At 41.9% G+C, this 21,433-nt stretch overlaps 2 protein-coding genes across 9 annotated transcripts in view; one reads left to right on the top strand and one right to left on the bottom strand.

Annotated features, from left to right (window-relative positions):
• LOC147887013 (uncharacterized) overlaps window positions 1-9,599 on the top strand; it is a 63,685-nt gene extending 54,086 nt beyond the window's left edge. Inside the window, exons 5-6 of one of the 8 annotated variants that reach the window (XM_087394022.1) lie at window positions 8,242-8,289; window positions 8,623-9,599. In XM_087394022.1, the coding sequence (XP_087250148.1) occupies window positions 8,242-8,289; window positions 8,623-8,687 (113 nt within the window). In that variant the 3' untranslated portion in view covers window positions 8,688-9,599. The other 7 variants (XM_087394023.1, XM_087394026.1, XM_087394025.1 and 4 more) reach the window with 7 other exon arrangements.
• Window positions 1,242-2,237, bottom strand: LOC147887014 (D-amino-acid transaminase, chloroplastic-like). The gene is made up of 2 exons (XM_087394877.1): window positions 1,532-2,237; window positions 1,242-1,445 (listed from the first exon to the last, which is right to left on the bottom strand). Exons 1-2 carry the CDS (start codon window positions 2,235-2,237, stop codon window positions 1,324-1,326), a joined length of 828 nt encoding a protein of 275 aa, XP_087251003.1. The 3' UTR covers window positions 1,242-1,323.
• Window positions 9,600-21,433: the final 11,834 nt, after the last annotated feature.

The following is a 21,433-nucleotide window of genomic DNA, read 5'->3' as shown; positions in this document are numbered from 1 at the left end:
GGGGGTCGATCACGGCCTCTCTGCTGTGGAGACGGCTACCATCAACGATGGAGAAGAAGTGAATCGAGGAGTCCGAGAAAAGGCCTGCAACAACCAAAGGAATGCCGCGGGGTGTGAACTGCCCTAGCCACCTCTCATCTCCTAGAAGGAGTTGTCTGGTGATCATGGTAATCCTCCAACCTGCAGGAATGGCACCATCGATCCCCGCTCGTCGAGCCTGGATCCCACGTGCCGTACCTACTGCTGTTGCCAGCTTGCCTGGGCCCAACTGGCTATAGACGTCCCTCCAAACCCGAAGCTAGCGCGCAGGCCCACGCGCCCAGAGCGCCCATGGGATATGGGATCTCTCTCCAAGCTGGCGACCTGTATCATCTGTCACCTGGCTCCTCCAGATCAGGGGTTGTCTGTCTATCTCCTCTCGACAGCTGGGGGGAACCTGAGAGAGGTTGTGCCGCAACTTCCTCCAGACCGAGACGAGGCCGTGGAGGAAGGGGGAACGGGGCTGAGTCAATGGGGCTGAAGTGAAAATCCACCGGATAGACGGCTGCCAATCACCCCCTCTCTGGGGGATACACGCGCTGAGACCATGCTGAAGCAAGAGCTTCCACGTCTGCCCTCCTGGGGTTAGACCGCGGATGACTAACTTGCCAAGTAATGCCTGACTCTGCAGTTCTGGATCTATGATGCCAAGACCGCCCTCAGTCTGGGGGAAAATGACCATCTGCCAGGCGACCCGGGCTCTGGTGGTGCCCAAACCATTTGAGCCAGACCACAGAAAGTTTCGCACCAGTCTCCTCAGTTGGGCTACACACGATCTCGAGAAACACCAGCAAGATGCCATGTACCAAGCGGTGGCTAGAAGCACCTGATTGACCACAAAGGCCCTGCCTGCCAAAGATAGCCGAGCCGTGCTCCAGAAGGCTAGCTTCCGTCGTATGGAAACTAGGACCAGTAGGAACTGCTGAGCCGGCGTGATATCCAGCCCTACTTGGAATCCCAAGTAACGTGTCGTCTGGCCTCTAGGGATCCAGCGAAACCCCAGGAAAATACCCCACTGTGAGCTGGCTCCCGGATCCGTAAGAAAACCAACTGACTTATGCCAGTTGATTTTCGCCCCAGCGGCTAGGCAAAAAACCTCTAAAGATAGTCTCACTCGCTCCAGTGACTCGATATCATCCTGCACATATAGGGCCATATAAGATTTCATAGGAGAGTTCAATTCATGATTTTACAATGTATTTTCTGTTTATCATGACAAAATAATGTCAACAGAAATTTGGCCATGAATGAAACGACCTAAGAACCTTAAAGCTATAGCAGAAGTTATGCAGAGATATCCGGTTGCCTGTCTTTGTAAGGGATAGGTTCACGCTGTGTGAGTGGACCATAAAGCATATCTTTCTTCAGAAGATCCAGCAAAGCAAGTGTGACAGGACCTGGTTTTCCTGCAATGACATCAGACAGAAAAAATCACAAGACAATTATTGACTGCATAACCAGCAACCTTTTTCTTTGAACTAAATGGCCGTACCATCACCAATCTGTTGTTGGTCCCACTGAATAACTGGCACAATAGGAAGGCCACTGCCAATCACCATCATCTCTGATGCATTCTTTGCTTCTTCTAGTGATATTGGACGCAATGCAATGCCTTTTAAGTGGCCCACATGTTGCTCTGTATTTGATTTGATTAGCTCCTGAGCAAGAGTAAGTGTCCTCTTGGCTGTGCAACCATATAAAATATTGTCAAATGCAGGCATTAGCAACTCCCCTGCCTGGTTCACAAATGCTACTTTCATGTTAGGACCCTCTGCAACAAATCCTTCATCATCTAACCAGATGCCAGCAAAAGCTCCTTTTTCTTCAGCCTCCAGAAGCGATAGTGCATTTGGAAGATAGTTGACACTTTTCATGGTTACAAACTGGGGAGGTTTCATTGGTATGGAAGAGGTTATCAATGTAACACCCTCTTCATGCGACTCACGTTCATACTCAAGGGCTATCGCATAGAAGGAAGCACTAGTACACTGTTTAGAAGAAAGACTAAAATTGCCTAGACCTGCAGACAGCCAATAGCACAAAGAGCCATCCCTACAATCTGAAGCCACTGCAGTTGCCACTAAAATTTCTCTCAATGTTGACCTATTAAAAGGAGGAGTTATTATTGCCATTGATGCTGATTTCAGAAGCCTGTCCAAGTGAGCATCGAACTCATAAAGAAACCTGCAGACAAGCATTCACACTGTGAACAGTCATCTAGGAAGTTAGTGACACACTACCCAAACATTTTCATTCGTCCATTGCTCATTCCCGTCACTGGTGATAGTGAAGGAATAGCTAGGACCATCATGGGGGGCAAGGACGGACACCTTACCCTCTGCCCCCTTTCGGAGGAAGAAGATGCTGATGTCTAGGCATGCAGGGAAGGAGCCAATACCAGCTGCATCCAAGTAATCCCAAGGTTCTGCTCGGTAAAACTCCAAAGGTAGAGCTCTAAGAGCTGCCCTTGGGTGTGTGGACGAAGATGAGGAGTCAGAACCAGAAAGAGGGGTGTTGGCTGTCGAAAGAGCTGGAGTGGTGCTGGTCGTATGCGGGGAAGGGTCTCTTCCCTCCACCGGGCCAGGGGGGATAGGCGCGGAGGAGGTCTGTGCTAGCTTCGAGGCTGTAGGCGGATGGGGGGGTTCCCGCGGGATCATGCTCGAGGGGGAGGGGGGGGCTGAAACCAAAGGTGCCGGGGGGGATCTCGGAGGGGGGGGAGGTAGGGGAACCGAGGAGGTGGGGGGAGGAGGGGGGGGTACGGGGGGGGGCGGGGTGAAGGACGAGGGGGAGGCTGGCTGACCTTCTCCTTCCCTTTCTCCTTCCCCTTACCGGGCTGCTGCTGACTGGTGACCACAGGGGTCTCTTGCTAGAGAGGGGGGGGCTTTTTTGTTGCTGTTTTGTTTACTTTCGGTTTCCTTTTAACCTCAGTCCAGCCTTCGGCTTCGGAAGGGGGTGTCGATGCCTTGGGGGGGGATCCCGAGTTGCCTGGGGGGGGATGGGGGCCATCTGAGGTTTTGTCCTCGTGAAGCGAGGGCAAGAGCGCGCCTGGTGCTCGAAGCCGTGGCATCTCAGACAGTGATCTGGGCGACCAGTGACCATAATGTGCTGCATCACCACACCTGTGTCCGTCTCAATCTCGAACTCCGACGGGATACTCTACGGATCTAGGACTGCCACTTTGACACGTGGCACCCCTTGGGATGCCGCCGCATCAACGAAGGTGTCCTGCATGAGCCAGCCAAAGTGCGCCCCCAAGTCCTTGATGATCGGGCGAAGCTCTGTTGCGAGGCCTGGGAAGATGAGGGTAACTGGATGGCGGGGAATGCGGAAGCGGGCATCGAAGTCCGCTACACTGAAACCCCTATACCAAGGGACCATTAGGATGATCTTCCCACCCACAGAGGTAGAAGACCGTCTGACCATATCGCTCGCAGCTTGTGCTGAGGAGAGCTTGAGCCAGAAGATACCACGTCCCATGAGTGCGACCTCCTCAATGTGGCTGTCCTCAAGGTAAAGGGTGGACGGCAACCAGTCCCTGATGTCTGCTCGTGAAGGGGCGTAGCCAATGACTCTCTCATAAACGAATGTCTGGGAGAAGTCAGTGGCGGCCTGCTTCACCGAGGAGACCTGATGCTCCGCCAGTGTTATGCGGTAGGCTGAAGGAGGGGGGGGGGTCCGTCTGGGCTACCGATTCCGGACTTGCAGTCGCCATACCGCACCGACAAACTGCGAAAGCTCCAAAAGGCGGGGGAAAGGATGTGGCAGAGGTGAGGGAGGGAGGAGTAGGGCGGAGGCGGGGGAGGAAAGAAGGAGGGATGGAGATGTACGAGGAAGCGGGGGGAGGAGAGGCGGTAGAATGGGGAGAGAATGGCGAAGGAGGGGAGGAAAGGAGGAGGGAGGGGGGGTGGCAGCGCGGCGTAGGACGGGGAAGGGGAGGGAGGAGAGGTGAGGGGGTGGCAGTGTGGCGCGAGGGAGGGTGGGGAAGCAAGGAGGAGAGGAGGGAGGGGAAGGGGGGGGGGTGGGCAGCGTGGCGCAAAGGTGGGGAAGGGGGAGGAAAGGGGGGCGGGGGGGTGGTAGCGCAACGCGAGGGGGGGGAGGCGAGGAAGGATGGAGGGGCGGAGAAGGAAGGCGAGGGGGGGCGGATGGCGGGCGGAGAAGGAGGAGAGGGGGATGGAAGGGGATGCGGCGGCTACGAGCAGGGAAGCGGCACAGAGGGAGGAGGGGAGGGGGAGAGCGGGCCGCATAGCGCGAGGGAGGTATACGGGAGCGGGGGGGTGGGAGCACTCGCAGGAGCAACTCCTGTGAAAGTGAAACGTCCAGATTTTGACAAAAGCTCACCATTTGAAATGGATACTTCTTCAATGATTCCAAAAAATCACACCGCAAATAGACCTCTCAAACACCCCCATGTGATGTGGTTATCTCCAGTAGGGGCTTTGCCTAAATTTTGAAACCAATGTTTCATGTGCTCCATCCACTTTGATTGTAGGATTTGGAGCTGGCTTTTCAGAGGAAGCCTATCGGCTGGTGTGATTTGCACCTTGTGTGCATATTTGACTACTCTCTTTATCCCAAACAATTCAAGACTGTTGGCTTTTGTTACAGATGCCCTTTGAACTTTGATGCAGTTCATGCGTGCTTTTATTAGAGATTCTCTCTAAGTTTGCTGCAAAATTTGTTTTGGAGAAAAAAAAGAAAAGAATGTTTGTTGAAAGTCTTCAAAAGACCAAAGAGACTAAAAATACATGATACAATGAGCTAGCCATAATCAAAACAATTTCGATACATGGAGAGAAATCTATGAATCATGGTGAGGATGGGAGCTGGCGACGCTATGCTGACCATCTGGGAACTGGCGGAGATGTCAAGCCGAAGCTGTGCGAGGTTGCTGGGGGGAGAGAGAGAGAGAGAGAGAGAGAGAGAGAGAGAGAGAGCTTTATTAACATATGCGAAAGACTAAAATGGCTATGAGACCAATAGCTGAAATGCATCACAATCAAGACATTTCATACACTACGCCATTTTCAAGGATGGCCTTGTAGAAAGTGAGGCATCTTGACGTTGTGATGCCGCAGGCCTATTACCGTGAATGGGGCACCTACTAGCTGGTCGTGTAGACTTCCTCTTGCTGGTGTGGTGGTTATGAAGAGTGGGCTTAGGGTCCCATGTCCTACAATGGCCATTCAATGTGGCTCTTCATCTGTAAAGAAGCATCTATGATCCTCTATTGTCTTAGGCTTTGATCTACGATTGTGTCTTAAGTGCATGAGTGTTCTCCTAAGTCTTGTGACCTGGGCATCAAAAGTGCGGCACATCATTGGTCAAGGTAGTCAATAGTTTGGCTCATCTGAGCTCGTGTGTCACCATGTTTGCCTCATCTCTAGGTCTAGGTAGATGGAACCATACCTTAAGGTGTCATTATATAGTTGGCATAACGTTCCCTTCGTCTTAAGTGATGTTTATATCCTCAAAAATAAAAATGGAAACTTCCTTTGGAAATTTACTTACTTTCTCCTTTGGTTTGGGTGGGGAGGGGGGGTATTGGGGGGAGGTGCATCTAGTTAAATGTCTTTTATTACTGCTTCTAGTTTTGAGTAGTAGCTGTTTCACTTTGGACAGCTATGAATGCACATTTTTCTAAACGAAACATCTCTTTTACACAAAAAAAAGTTCTTGTATGTGTGGGGGGCTATCTACATGGTCATATTCCTAGGTATCCCTTTTCTACTCGGTTACTCCATGATTGGCCACATCTTCTGGCTCATCTACATTGGTCAGTATGTCCTCTTGATCCTTGGAATACCTTCATTTGTAGAGCATCCATTGCAGTAGTGTCTTCACTCCCCCTTTAGCTCGTCTTCGCCTTTGTACAACTAAGGAGTCTTTTATCACTCAATGTAGTAATTGATCACTTTACTAATTCACAAGAGGTATAATCCAAGAAAAATAATGAAAAAAGTACACACAATCCTAGATATGAAGTCTTTTATCTATGGTGTATCGGCTTTAGGCATGTTTAGAATGATTGAACATGAGCTGAAAACAAAAAGAAGGGAGCTGAATAGCCCGTTTTTCTTTTAATTTCAAAAGAGAGTTTCATTGAGTATCCTTGTGCTTTCTAAGTTAGGAATGTAATTTTGCATCTTTTAGTTCTTTATGTTTAAATAAGAGAGAGAGAGAGATTTTATTGGAAGATTTATTTCTTGATTTGCTTGTTTAATTTTGCTTAGTCACCTTCTTCCTTTCTTCTTTATTTCTTGTTTTCTTTCTCTTTTGTTTATTTGACGTATTTTAGTAAGCACTGGGTTTGCCCAAGAGACCCCACGGGTCTTTAGAAACCTAGTATAGCTGCTTATGCTTGGGCATTTATGACGACATAACTGTTGCTTTGCTTGCTAAGTATGCCTTCCTTTTTGTTTTAAAAAAAAGTTTTTGTTACCTCTTTTTTCTTCTCTTTCGTTTTCTCTTTTATTTTGTGTAGATTTTTGGAATCAACAAAAAATCTAAATTTGTAGGATTGGATATATTCTAGTCTTACAAAGTATATACTGTTTTCTGCATCTCTTGGGCATTTCTATAGTGGATGATGTGGTGCATGATCGGGGCTTTACACTTTCCTTTCCTTAGACAAGGAGTCAGTTTTGTTTGGGTTTTGCACATAGGCCTATTTGGCATGCTCGACCTTTTAATCCTGTCCCTTGCCGCTCTTTCTCTAGTGGAAGCTTGATCAGGGCTCCTAGGTTATTCTCCTTTTTCATTTGCAGATCTTATTGCCAAAAAAGCCTATCATATGTTTCTTTCACAACCATGGATTCAGGAGCGTGGCAATCATATTTGGCATCTTGACAAATCTCTTTCGTGGAAGGTTCGTCTCTCCGGCATTTGGAACATCAAACTTCCTCTTAGACAATGGCTTTTTTTGTGGCGTTGTTGGTAGGCACACTTCTGATGGGCTCTTGCTTGGCTCCCTGGTGTAGCTCTTCCTCAGTTTGCCCATCTTGTTTACTTCCAAGGGAAACTGTCCTCCACCTGCTCTGGACTTATCTGGCTGCCCGTGATCTCTGCCTATCTTCACACTCGTTTCCTCGGCGTCTCTCTTGGAAAGAGGTTCTGTTTGTTTGGGCAATATGCCTCTACACCAAAATTCAAATTATGTTCAGTTCTTCATCTGGTGTCCTTACTGGGCTTTATGGTCTCTATATCATGCTTGCAACATTGATTTATATACGGCAATTCCTCGCTCGATGTTTATCATTTTTCCCGTTCCTTCCTACATTAGTCCCTTCAGGACGTGCATTTTCTTAAAGATCTTCCTCTGGCCCAGCTTAGAAGTGTCTATCACTATTTTTAGTTTGAGTAGCAGCTGCTCCTTTTTGGAGCATCCATGATTGTATTATTATTTTTAATAAGATACTAGTTTTTACAAAGAACAAAGTATGTGTGTGTGTGCACGTGCGTGCGTGCATGTATGCACGTATGTATGTATGTATGTATGTGCTCTCGTCTAGTCTGTCTTCCTCCTAACTCGTCCCTCTTGATATATAGTGTATGTTTGATTCTTTTTTCTTGTTTATCTAAACTTCTGTCGGTTTCATGTGGAAAGGTTGTGGGTCAATAAGTTCAGCTAGGACCTCTTCAGCTAGAAGATCATCATCATCCAATTTTCTTTTTAGTCCACTTAAATAAAAAGTTGGATGTATTAGACATCCATCTAGTAGAGCTAGCCTTCAAACGGAGGGCTGCCCTCTTATACCTGCTTCAGCGGTCAATTAGTCCCGCAAATTTAGCAGCCATGATTACTTATGCATTTGGGACTCTTCATGATGCATTACAACTTATTCAACTTGTTGCTTCCCTGCTTCTACTTAGGCACTAGGCTTTCATGTGTTGAAATGACTAACCGTACTTCAAGGTGTGCCTCATTCACTACAGGTTTGATAGTTATTCAAAGTGGGCGCCCCTGTGGTACATATATAGCCTTCTCTCTTAGCTTTTGCCTGGAGGGATCTGCAATCAATATCCTACATGGTGTAGTGTAACTCTTTTCCTGGGAAAGTCTACTTACTCTTTTCTGATAAGCTTTCTGCAAGTTCTGTTGCGCAAAAGAAAGCGCTGGAATCATGTGAATATTTTGAATCTGGATCAAGCAAGTTGGAAAGAATGAAAATTGGCCAAGCTACTCTTTGGGTATGCTGATTACAGGTGACGCTGGACTGGAGGGACCCAACGACAGCAAGACAGAATCAACTTGTGAGCCCAATCCCCTGTATGTGAAAGGGTTTCCAGAGAGCAGTGTACGCAAGAATAAGAGAGCACAGGCTGTGTGTTGCGTCCAAAAGAAACTCAAATTTCGTACTTTTTCTGACAATGATGAATTAGAAAAGACAATCATACTCCAAAGATAATTCAGGTCCATTCTTCGTACTTTTCAATGCCTAAGGTTGTGCAGGTGTTACGTTCAACATCTGTTATCTTTTCTTGGTTAGACAATGTGCTGTTTTTTGCAAGGGCAGTAACAATTCCAAGTCCTATATTTCACTGATGACGGCTTCAATTCTGTTGCCCCCTCCCTTAAGCTCGCAGGTGCGCTCTCTTTTCCTGACTCAAGAGAGCAGAATATGATGCAAAGATGGTTTGTGAGGACGTGAATGTTCATGGGGACATGACAAGTCTATAAAGCAGTGCAACACTCGATGAATGGTGATAAAAGCAAAATACAAATGGATTGTAACTATTCACACGTGGTTGGTTACGTAAAATGAAACGCCTGAGTAGGGACACCATGGGTTCTTGCAGAATTGAAGTCACTTATTAGTAAGCAAAATGTTTACATTCAAAATAGCGAATGGTTGTTTTGGGATTGTTAGCACCATGGTTTATTGCAAGAGGATGAGGTACATTGTTAAGAATGGACATGAAAATGCTGGATTGGACTCGTGCACAATATCATTTGTGGGAAGAAACTCTTCTCATCACGGCTAAAAGGGAAATATGTTGGGAGATGTTTTTAAATCGATTTGAGAGCGTTAAAAAGAGCTCCTATCCCACCACAAGATGAGTCAAACTCCAATAAGGCGGGAAATTGAAAGATTAAGTTTCACATCTTAAGCCATGTTGGAAGGATTCAAACTTTATGCCACAGGTGCCATTGGATTGACAATATTTGGGGGGTAATGCTTTGCAAAAAGGCAATGCGGCGGAGGATCTAAACACACAAATACAAAACTTAAGTTATGGAATATCTTAAAACTCCTAAAAGAAACTTAAATATGAGAATGCAACATTGCAAGGGAGAAAACTTGAGAATGTAGCATTGTGGAAGCTTTGGCCTTATTGATATCAAGCTTTATTGTGGTGATTGATGGTGTCACGCACTCCCATATGCACGTGACCCATGAACGTGCAAATTGTAAGGGAGGAAGCTTGAGAATGTAACTTTGTAGAAGCTTTGGCCTTGTTTATTTGAGGTTCATTGTGGTGATCGATGGTGCCGTGCCACCCATCTGGACATGGAATCGGTGTGACCCATTAACTTGCAAATTGTAAAACGAGACTCTCAAAATGGGTTCTATAGATTAGTTTAAATGTCTTTGATGGAGTCATTGCCTTTATAGAAGATCCCTTTCATTGCATATTTTGCAAATTCTTTCATCATTGCTTCATGAATGCTAAACCTCAATTCGTACACATACATATGGAAGGTATATGTTTTTCTTGGAAAAATGACAAAGTTTAGTAAAACAATGGCTTGACATTGGAAACAATAACTAAATAAACAAAATCCTTTGATTCAATCCCTAGAGCTAGGTGAAAGACATCATGAAGGTATTAGTAGGCCTTGTATAATTATGGTCTTTGTATAACGATCAACAGACATTCAATATTACATAATTGGGTTTTGGTATTGCATTGGGATTATAGTGAGATGCTATGGACAGTCTTTGGTCATCATTGTCATTTTTTGTTTGGTTGCAAGGTCATGTTTCACTACTGCAAAAAACTTAGAATTTGTAAAACATGCTTGAGAGTACACATGTGATAGAGATTGCACCCATCGACATCTTCCCTCCATGTCATTTTTTGGAAGAGTATTTACGAGCTTCTATATTTATCTTTGTTTAAGATAGTTGTGTTGCTCTTATTGATTTCTTAATAAATCATAATAAGCTTGCCTTTGACATGTAATGACATCATGACATATATTTGGTTTTGTATTGTCAAGTTTTGCAACGTTACATTTCAATTCATTGGTTTCTTATATGCATTCTTTTCAAACTTTGGATTCTACTCCATAAGGGTTGGCAAGTATGTGAGTGAATGTTTTCGGGTTTAAGTTGTCCTTCGTTTTTAATTTATTTCTAGGTAAGTTGTCTACAGAACTTTGTGCTAGCTCATCAAGATGATTTTACCTCTCTCTAAAATACCCCTTGCAACCACGGATGTAATGAATTACATGATAGAGGAAGCGTGCGTCAAACATTGTCCACGTTTTAAGCTTTTTTGGGTCAAAGGCGCACACAGATTTTAAAAGCTAAAAGCGATAAGTTTAATGACGATTAAGAAATACATCATGGCAGAGTTTGCTAATGCACATAACTTGTAAGTAAAAACGGATGAAAAGCAATGAAAAGTAAGGCATACACCATGTCGCCACCATGGAATGGAACAAAAATATGGAAAAGTAAGTAAAATTCAAGTTGAAGAAATGGCCAGAGAAAGGAAGATGAGTAGCATGACATTGCTATGCAACATGATCACAATTCTTCCCACATGGTGTGTGAAGCCAAAAGTGGATATATATAAGTCACAGGGTAAGGGGATAAGGTCACATGTCCTATATGCACACTAATGGTGCAATTGACATTCTTATGAGTTTAGGATGGATTGCAATGGAAGTTCTTATGAGATTCAGGTGGATTGCAAAATAGAAAGTAGCTCTAAAAGCAAACAAGGTGAATTATATTCACTGAGCTTGCCCTAAGTTTTGGTTAAAGTTGGTTTGAATTGCACGTATAAACAATGGAATGGTCACTCCCATAACTAAAGTTTGTTCCACAACAATTTTTTTTGGATTGTGTGTTTGTCCAGATGTGATCCAGTGTAGATCCATATATTGTTATCGAAACCTTGATGTGTTGCTTCATGTTTTGCAATGCCATGAATTCATTTAAAGTCGATAGTTGTTTGCTTGTTTTTTAGTAGTCAATGTTAAAATCACCAGCAATATATGTCTCAATGTTAGGCTTTACTTTGTTGCTATTTCTTTAAACGATGGTGTCTCAAAAGTACTTAGTAAGCTTTGAGTGCCATGCTCGTGGATGTAGTAATGTTGTAGGAGCTTTAGATTATTTTTGTAATATGTTCCACTTCCTACTCCATGTTTGTGAATGTAAGTGAAACCGTTTAGGTGCATCTTATCATTCTCTCATATTGTTTCCTGAATGCACAAAATTATTGTTGCCATGATGTTGTGTATTGTCATTTCTATGCGAATGAAATTGTGATGTGTTAAGTGATTGGATGTTTATATATTGTGTTGCAAATCTTTGAAGTTTGTTTGGTTAAACTTCCATTGTCTTGAAGTTCTCAACCTTTCAATCTCATGTAAGACATCGTTGTCCACTTTGATATGTTTTTTATGTAATTTTTTCAGCACATATAGGCGATTTGGGTTGCGTATTCTTAAAAGTGCCGCGTACACTAGGTCGTGTGATTTTTATGTTGGAGGGATCAAATGTAAGGGAATTCATCGATAGTCCCTGAGAGCGGGAAATTGTCTGTACAGATGCAAGTTGAATAGGAAACTGTGTTCTTGCTATAGTGTTTAGGTGGTTTTTTCCTATTTGGAATTCCTGTTGTATTTGTAGTATTGGTGTCCAGTTGTTAGGTATGCTTTCATTATATTTTATAGCGTGTTTGTTGTCCCGTTCTTTCATCTTCAAATTTTATCCAAGCTATTGGAGGTCTCCTTTTTGTATCTGAATGCACAAAGGTTCCATTAGCTCCATTGACAATCCCATCCATTATGTCTAAGTTTCCTGAGCAAATCTCGACGATCATGCCAACTTTAAGTGATAGTTGCTATATGTACACCTGCAGTAGACTTGGGGTCATTTGGTATTTTTATTAATTTGCTACATGTTTTGTGTCGTTTGCCTATTGCTTGTAGAAAATGTGGTTCAACGTGAAGAAGTTGGAATACTTCCTCGTTATATTTGTCTTTTAATGCATTTGTATAGAAGAGCTTAGGTCCTGGTGTTTAGGTACTAATTCTTTTTAATGTGGTTTTCTTTCGTATAATTTTTTAGAGTTTCAATGTCATCCTCTATATGTTTTCCTGTTCTTATTCTATTGAGAATTTGTAAGAATGTTTGATTGTCTTGCCTCATAGGTTTTAATAGCTCATAGTAGTGAACATGATCTTTCCAAAGTGATGTTGTCAATGTAGATGGAATTATGTTTAGAAAAAATCTAAATATCTTTAGTTGGGCTAGCTTGGCACAAGTCTCCACATAGTAGCACATCTACGCCTCCAAATGGCTATAAATGGCTGTGCTTGATTTTACGCATTTGCATGTCTATTGCTAGAAAAATATTCTGCCCTACCAATGAAATTTCATCAATGACTAATACTTCAACCTTTGAATATAGTGTTGATAGTGCTTGCAATTTATCTGGTGTTAATGCAGTATAAGTTGATGCGAATAGTAATAAATGTAAAGTTGAGTGTATGGTACATCCTCCAATATTGTATCCGGATTTGCCGGTGTATGCTATAAGTAATGTTTTAGTTCTATCTGCATATTTCGTATCCTTATGTGTATAGTGTCCAGGAAGCATTTGTACGAGAAAGCAATGTGAAATTTTTCTCTGTTCCAGCAGTTCCAAAAAGAAAGAGAACAAATCTTTCTAATGGGTCGGCTCTTTTTTAAGCATAATATCCTCTATAATTATGCATTGCTCGTTATTTAATTTTTTGAACATTGCATGATGTTCTTTGTTTGACACCTTTTCATATGTTTTTTGATTGTGTGTTTGTAAGTTTGTGCATTTCGATGTTTGTTTCATCTCAATCCCCAAGTCAAAATGGTTTCTTATACGTCCTGTATCAACTGAACTATCGGAGTTGCAAGTGTCATTGTTATTTATTTCATTTTCATTAATTGGTGTTATTGTTTTGTTAAAGTTTGAATAGTTTGTGTCAATTGTTTCATGATTAGCAACATAGAAGTCGTGCCAAGTTGGTATGTGTGTAATCCAAGCAGTGCTCACTTTCTATAAATGGTAGGTAAAGCAAGCATAATTCCTTGTAAAGGTTCTCCAGATCCTTGTTTTTGGTGTGGTTGTTGAATCATATAATTTTTCATCATTTTCTTCGTTTGCTTTTGTTGCCGACATTGGTAAACTCAAATGTATACTCTGTTAAGCAGATGTTGTGAAGCTTTGTTCTTCTTTTTAGGTACTCATGTAATCACATCGAAAAAAATATCCTTGCTTTGAGGGTCCATTTCTTGTAGATGTTTTTATGTTTTAGCAAAAGAGTGCGTTCATCTGCAACACTTGTGTTGATGTATGCAAATTCTTCGGCGCTGCTAGTTAGTCGTAGCGAGAGTGCGAGGTACACTACTGCTATGAACTTATGTGTTGTGTGTTCATTATTGCATTGCCCATTTTTAGTCCCCTTTCATTCGTCGATGCGTTCATTGCAATGCATTGGTTTAAGGATTCGTTTTGATAGCTTCTGTGGTTGCTTTATCTGCTTTGGCCATGTATGAAGTATAGTATGCTACTAGACCATGGGGGTTTAAGATGAATTGTATATCAGTATTAGCACCCAATATTTGGATAGCTTGGGATTAAAATTGTTTGTATACATGCCTTTTGGATCCCTTCTCAAATATATACTCGATTGTGCTATTATCGATCAAAGAGCAAATATGTATTGTTCCTCTATTAACCCTGTGCATTGCAAGAGACCATCAAAGTCCAACTTTTTGATATTGCTTTGTTGCAGTATGTCAAAGATATGCTTTGCATTTGAAGTCTATTTTCCATTGTCTTCTATTGGTGTTAGCACTCAGGGGGGTCACTCATCATATGTAACCCTATCACGTGAGTTCAACACAAGGATATTTTTTATTTCTAAAATTTATAGAAATAAATATACATAAGGGAATATTTAAAATAGTTTTGGAAAAAATTTACAGATTTGTATAGAAAAGGGGTACATTTTATTAATGAAAAATTTACAGATAAGAGATTTTAAAAATAGGCCTTAAACGCATGTGATATAGAGGGTTTATACATAGTGACCTACCTAAGTGTTAGCAACTTTGTTTCTCACATTAGTGGTCTAGGGAATCCAAATCGACACCGTGTTCTCTTCTTCAAACATGTTCTTCTGTAGCTATGCTTTTGGATGTCAATTTCTTGGAGATCAAGCCAGCTAGTGTCAATTGTAATATATTTGTTTATGAACTTGATGATATCTTCGGTTGTTGAATGCTGAAGTGATGGCACATCATGGATCCACAATAAGCCATGGTCATGTTGGCTTGCCCTATTCTGAAATTCAGCCACAAAGAAGTAATGATCCACAACACCAATTATTCCCTTATCTTTTAGCAAGAGGTTTTTAAAGGCTTGAAATCTATGAACATAGTAACGTGCTATTGTGATTGGGTCGAATCTAATCAAATCTCTAGTTTTTGAAGATGATCGTTGTTGCAAGCATTCTATTAAAGGTGCCTAGAGTCTTTTAGCTGCAAATAGTGTTATGAAGAATGTAGGTGCACCAAACTAATGCAACATGGTAAAGAGGTTCTTCTTTAGCTTGTTCTTATAGTCCAGGGATGTTTGCAAGCATATAAACTCCCTATATTTGATATTTGATTGTAGTAGTTTCTCAATGTTTGTGTTAGTTACAGCCTCTTTTGTGCATATTGTATGTCCTCTCAGTTGCGCTTTTCACATATTATATGTCCTCTCAGTTGCGCTTTTCGCATTCGCACCCATGTTGATGATAATATTTGTCTAACCATGATTTTCATTGTCTTAAAGAAAATGTTTCCAATTGATAGTGCAAATCTTTTGTTCCCTTGAATTTTTTCTTATTGATATAATATGTTCTTGTAGAAATGATTTGTTGTTAGTGGACATCGGTTTTAGCTTCCTTTAAAATGTTAATGTATCACAACATAGACATGCAAACCTGGGCGAATCAAGTATTTTCTTGTTATATGGTTCTTCTTTAGATTGGCTTGGCCTCTTTCTTTTTTTCCTTGTTTCTTATTCGTGAGGTTGCTCTGTAGACTTCCTATAACTTCTCATAGCTTTGTTGTATTCTTTAGATTTTTTTAGTTGTCCCTTCAACTCTGCAATATCCTTCACTGTGTATTGTGGAAACTTGTCTGAGTTATAGTAGTTCTTGCTCATCAGTTCTACTCCATAAAGCATATCTTCTTTTGCAAGTCATTGGAAATAGTAGTGATATAGTAGGGGGATCCTTGGTTTCATCAAGTAATATTTCTTTATAGTCTTTTGAATAGAAAGAACCAATGTTGAAGAGCTTTGTTGTGTTTTGACCATAAAAAAGAAGAACATTGTATCACACCTTAAAAATATTTGATAGATGAGCAAGGCTATCATGAATCAAAAACCTTGGAGATGATGTTGTGCGTACATATGTTGCAATGCGTTGTTGTGTTAGATCACTTTCGTTTATCTTCTCCACAATTCTAGCTTGGAGAAACCAAGGCAATGTTTGTATTGATGTGGATTTACCAATTGACATAAACAAGATATTGAGTAGTCCATTGTAAGTCTTATGTGGAAGAAGCTCTAATAAATAATTTATGATGTCCATGTTACTTGGGTGAGCCACGTTGAACTCTTCCACTTGCTTAAAGTCATATAGATACATTTCTTTATTATGCTCTATTGTCTTTATATGTTTAAATAATAGGGATACTTCAAGATATAGATAGGAGTGAATGACAAGTTGTAATTATTTTTAAAGCATCAATGGACAACACATTCATGTAATATTTTCTTGTTACCAAAATGAGGGTTAGTCTCCCTCTTTATTACCATCGAGGCAAAAGGAAAGAAATTTTAATTCAATAGTACAACGTAGCTCAAAGTGTCAATGTATTTCCTACCAAAATGAGGTTTGGTATCCCTCTTTATTACATCAAAAGTAATGACATGGCCAAAGCTATTGATAGTAAAGTATCTAGTGGGCTTCAACTCTAGTAGCATAGAGTGAGTGCGTGTGACATTGTCATCATGGAACACCAAGAAGGGAGTTTGCAGTGAAAGAACATTATGTGGACCAACAACCTATGCACAAATACATCAAAACTGTCTTGCACAAGAATGCATCCCAACAGAGATGGGACTGCAATAGTAGGGTGGCTAGCCCCACAAGTGAAACAATAGAGACAATCAGGATCTCACTAACTCGTGTGCTAGCACAACTCGAGCATTGATACTCCTCTAGATCACCATTGAGACAAGTAAAGTGGAAAATACCGTGAACCTGCAGAAAAAAAAAAAAAAAAAAAGGTTGTCTTATGATGAGTTGTAAGGAAAAAGTGTGAGGTTTTCGCTAATACCTTTCTACCATATCTAAGTTCTGAGAATTGAGTAATGAATACTTGCTTCAACTCTTCCATTTGATTGTCTTCAGGGATGTCACTAGGGATAGTGAAGTCATATACACATAGGCAATCACATGCAGACATGTATGAGACATTCCTTAGTGTGTGCATAACAATCCAGTTCTCATGGAATTCTTGAACCACCTGTGTGTGGACGCTCATTAACAAAGTTTAAGATTACAAAATGGAAAGTTAGAATCTCTTAGGTTCGAAAGGAGGGTCCAGATGAGCCTTGAGAAGGAGTGGTTTGTTTGAAAAGAGATAAAGTAGATTACTATGATTAGAATGATCCACGGAATGGACAAGATAGGCATGAAGGGCATGGAAAGCATGTTAAAGTGGAAAAAGTAGCTAAAAGTGGGAAAAAAGTAGGTCGTACCTTCCCACAACAAAAACAATAGTCACTATTTTTATCATAACTTTTGATCCAAGACTTGGATTGAGGCACTCTTTTTTTTTGGTTGGAAAGATGAGATTAGATATACACCTTAATAGAAGAAGTCAAGATCAAATTCGGCGATCTATTAAGTCGAAAACTTAGAGAACACAGAGAAAGCAAGATGGCATATCCAAGAAGCTCTAAGATTGAGAGTGAGAGTGCAAGTGAGAGTAAGATTCATCTTCCATCTATTGTTGTATCATCTTAAATGAGAGTGAGATCCATTGCAATGCCTTGATGTGATCACGTGAGTGAGAAATCTGATACAAATGAGAGTGAATGAGAATAACTGGGGGGTGGTCGGGTAGTTCGAACTCCGTATATGGAGTATTATGTCCCTAGAATTGATTGTAAACAATTTTGATAGGTAAATGTAAGAATTTACAACAATGACAAATGACTTACTATAGCTCTATCCTCATTGCAAGGACTATCGGCTATGATCAACATATCATTCTTTGAGCCCTTTGAGTCAACCTTTATGACCATGAACACAATTGTTCCAGCAACACCAAAGATGTTTCCTAGTCCTACCTTTATAGTACTTGGAGTGCATGGAAAGTAACATGCAATTGTAGTTTTAGGTAGAAAGCAAATGCAACCCTCAAAAGGCTCTCCATGACCAATGGCAGTTGTTGCGTTTACATGTAGGAAAAAGCTTGATATACCAACCTCAACACTACCCTTTGAAAGCACCGTGGAACCCTCTATAAGATAAAAGGCATCCACCTCTAAGTAGTTCCTATATCACTCAACAAATCCATGTGGAACAACTAAGGTGATTGCCTCACACTTACGCTTGCCACAAAAGTCGGCTCGAATGTAGATAGGGTAATTTGGATTTCTAGCCTTATATGTTCCATATTTTACGAGTAACTTTCCCTGAAAAGCGAAGCGATGGTGGATGAACTCTAAGAGAACATTGATGGATAGTGTGGGAGGAGAGTGCCCTCTACTAGTAGACTAAACTAAGGGTACAATGGCATGCACATTATAGTGGTTTCTATCAAGTGGTGGTGCGTCAATACATGTGTTGTTTAGCAGTGCATCTGATGTGGCATCATCTTTGATATCCTTTTTTGAAAATGATTGGTTGCTTGCTGGAATATAAAAGAGAACACATACATAATAAAGAGAGTCATTGTTTATAGAGGAAACTTAATGTAACAAAGTGCATCTCTGAATAAATGTGAATGCGTCAAAAGAGTTGGTTTATGCACCTAGAATGGCAGACAAGATATTTCGTTTTGAAAAACAATTACACGTCAATAAAATTATGTCTCACACAAAGTTGCAGTCGAATGGGTATTTCATTTTGGAAAAGAATTATGCTTCAATAAAATTATGCGCATGTTCCTTGGCAACAATCTGCAATGCCGGACTTTCCTATGCCAGAATGCTTTACCAAAGTGTAGCCCAATTTTGGATTCCTCGACGTGCCTATGTCATTGTCAGAAACAACGGACCAAGCTTGGGTAGCTGTAAACGGTTGCAGACATTAGCAAAAATGCCCAACAAACAGAAGCCGCATGTGCATCCAGCTATGTGCAACTATGCTCACCGAGAGCAAAACCTGTCTGAGCCACGTTCACCTCTTCACCCGTGATAATTGCTTTTCCACGAGAAGGATCTCTCGCATATACGTTCGTGCCCAACCCTACATGAACATTCAAAACACGTTCACACACCAATAGGAACATATGCGACCGGGACAAAAGTCACAATCAAAATAGCAAGGTACCATGCATACCCTTCCCATCGAATTCCGGTTGGTTAGTATTCGGCTCAGTCTTCATCGCAACTCAGAGGGCATAATTCACACCATCTACATATTCTCTCGGTATACGCACGTCCGATAAATATCGACCTCCTCTTTTACTTCCACTGAACATGAATCAAGTGCAAACCACAAAGGAGCATATTGTGAGTTGTCTAGGAAGAACTATGAAGCCATTACCATGTGGCATATCCGATTTTCCGTCAACAAGTACTTTAAAAACTGCAACTTCTCACCTAAAATTGCAATTGCTCGTGTAGGTTCGCTCGCCAAAACTGCAGCCGCTTGCCTATATTTTTCACTCGGCAAAAGGACCAACAGCTTCTACTAGATTTTTGTGATATTATGGGTGGAGTTGTTGTTCCTCCGGATTGTTCTCTATTTGATTATTATGAGGAGGTGAAAATGACGTACATAGAAGACCTCACGACAGATTGCCCTCAGAATCTCCTCCTTGAATAGGGTCGGAGAAATTTCGTAGCTCTGGAGCGCTAAAAATGTTGAGGTGAGAAATGGAAGATATGAAGGAAGGAATAAGAGAAGGAATACAGAAAGGCAAATTTCAACGATTAGAGCAGTTGGTACCACGTTCAAAATTGTTTCTGTGGTCTCCATAGAGTCACCGCAAAAGTCAGCCTTGGAAGCCATAGGTAGATAGGAAAGGGATATACGAGATACTGTTCCACAACAATGCAAGACCGTCCACTCACCTGGTAAACCTCGTCCATTTATATACATAAAAAAAACACCGACCCCAAGCAACTTGCTTGACCACCGTAACGCTCTCCAACGCTCTTTCCACATGGCAAGGGCTTACCAAAGAGAGTCACTAATGGCTTGCTTTCGGCACCAGTGCTAACATCAAGCATGCCATTCATAATCGCCCTGAGGTTTCCTGACGGTGTAGGAGAGGCGCACCAAACGGACATCTACACATGCACGGACTTCCAATGGTACAAGAAGCCCAACCCTTGGGTGTAGAGGCGGCCGCTCGACCACGCAAGTCGCATAGCCAATGCTACGAGATAGGATTCCACGAAAACAAAAGGCCAAAGTGGTGATGAAACAAGAGAACGTAAACAAGGATCGACAGAGGAAGGCATGAGAGTGCACATATCCAAATCAAACACGTGGACCACCAAAAAGCTGGGAGGTACATTGTAACCACTACACATTATACACATGGATGTCCAAACGGGGAGCACATGGATGCAAGCCTTTCAACCAATCGCCTCAAGACAAACGTAGCACGTGCAAAAGGAGGGTTAATCAAATAATCCAAAAAAAAAGAAAAGGAAACCTAATTTTCCTTTCCAAAGACAATTGCCTTCACTGTAGCCTACCCCCCTAGGGTAGGCCAAAAATTAATAAATTGCCATAACTCCAAGGAAACTTGCACTAGCATGTGGTTTTCCCTCTTAAGTTTCTTGGTCAATCTAAGTTGTAGATAGTTGAGCCAAAGCAAGTTGTAGATAGTTGAGCCAAAGCAGACATTCAATAATTTTTAATTTGTAGAGAATTAGCATGAGTGGTGAGTATTGGTAACCATAAGGTAGGAAAGTAATCGACTTACACAAGAAACCTTAAAATTTTTTTTGTGCTTCTCTGCCATCTTGGGAAGACTGCCATTGAGCTTGAGGCCCAAATGGTCCAAGACCCATTGAAGGCTACACGCACTCGAGACACACTTGCAAAAGTATAGAGGTACACTTGCCGAGGGGCCATTTCTACGTCAACGATGAGTAGGGTATGGAAGACTTCAGACATGACAAAAGCAATGCAACTAGGTGAGTTATTTTAAGATAAGGAATTTTTCGCTCTCAGGAAAGAAGAACCTATTTGCTAAAGTGCTTTCCTCTACTTTTGAATCTCTTTAACTCCTCTTTCCTTTTGCCCTGAATTGCCTATTTGACTAGCTATTTTATCACAGTCTCTTATAGTTCGGCACCCCATAGCAAGTCTGGCTCACTGTCTGTTGTTTCTATTCGATAGTGGGAGAAGCCCTTAGACGTCGATTGTAAGGCTTGGGGGGATAGATGAAATGATTTGTTCTAACATTCATTGGTGAAGCAGCTGAGGCTTGGCGAATCCCAGAGTTTTGTTGCCCAATGTGGCCAAACGTTCACAGGAAGGACACATGTTGAGCGTTGCTACGGGCAGCGGCATGTAGAGGTCGTGGGCAATCACGTAGGGTGATGCAACCTTGAGTGCTCGTGTGGCATCATTTCAAGGTCGAGTTTGCTCCCCACATTGATGGGTACTGCACCTTCGTGGTTGTCCTCCCCATGACACCGTCTCTGTGCACGTCTATCTAGAAGCCCAAGGTTAAACAACCTTAGGACCCATGGAATTTCCACATCATCATCCATGTGGCAGATGAGACTCAATCCTAGTCTGGTTAACTTAACCCACCATGGTTGGAGTTAGGGTTAGTTATGCCACATTAGCATGGTTAGTTAGGGTTAGTTATGTCACATCAGCATGGACAGTCATCAATGCCACCCAAGCACTGTCCCT

The sequence above is a fragment of the Dipteris shenzhenensis genome, chromosome 23, assembly GCF_047967505.1.
Source record: "Dipteris shenzhenensis isolate YYH24624 ecotype China chromosome 23, Dip_SZ_1.0, whole genome shotgun sequence".
Taxonomy (NCBI): Eukaryota; Viridiplantae; Streptophyta; class Polypodiopsida; order Gleicheniales; family Dipteridaceae; genus Dipteris; species Dipteris shenzhenensis.
This window is presented reverse-complemented; position numbering and strand designations above follow the sequence as displayed.

Excerpts from the sequence above, each read along its gene's own strand:
- LOC147887014 (XM_087394877.1), bottom strand. The coding sequence starts at position 2,237 with ATGCTTGTCTGCAGGTTTCTTTATGAGTTCGATGCTCACTTGGACAGG. Across the intron at positions 1,446-1,531 it reads CCAACAACAGATTGGTGATG|GAAAACCAGGTCCTGTCACA; the intron begins GTACGGCCATTT and ends ATGTCATTGCAG.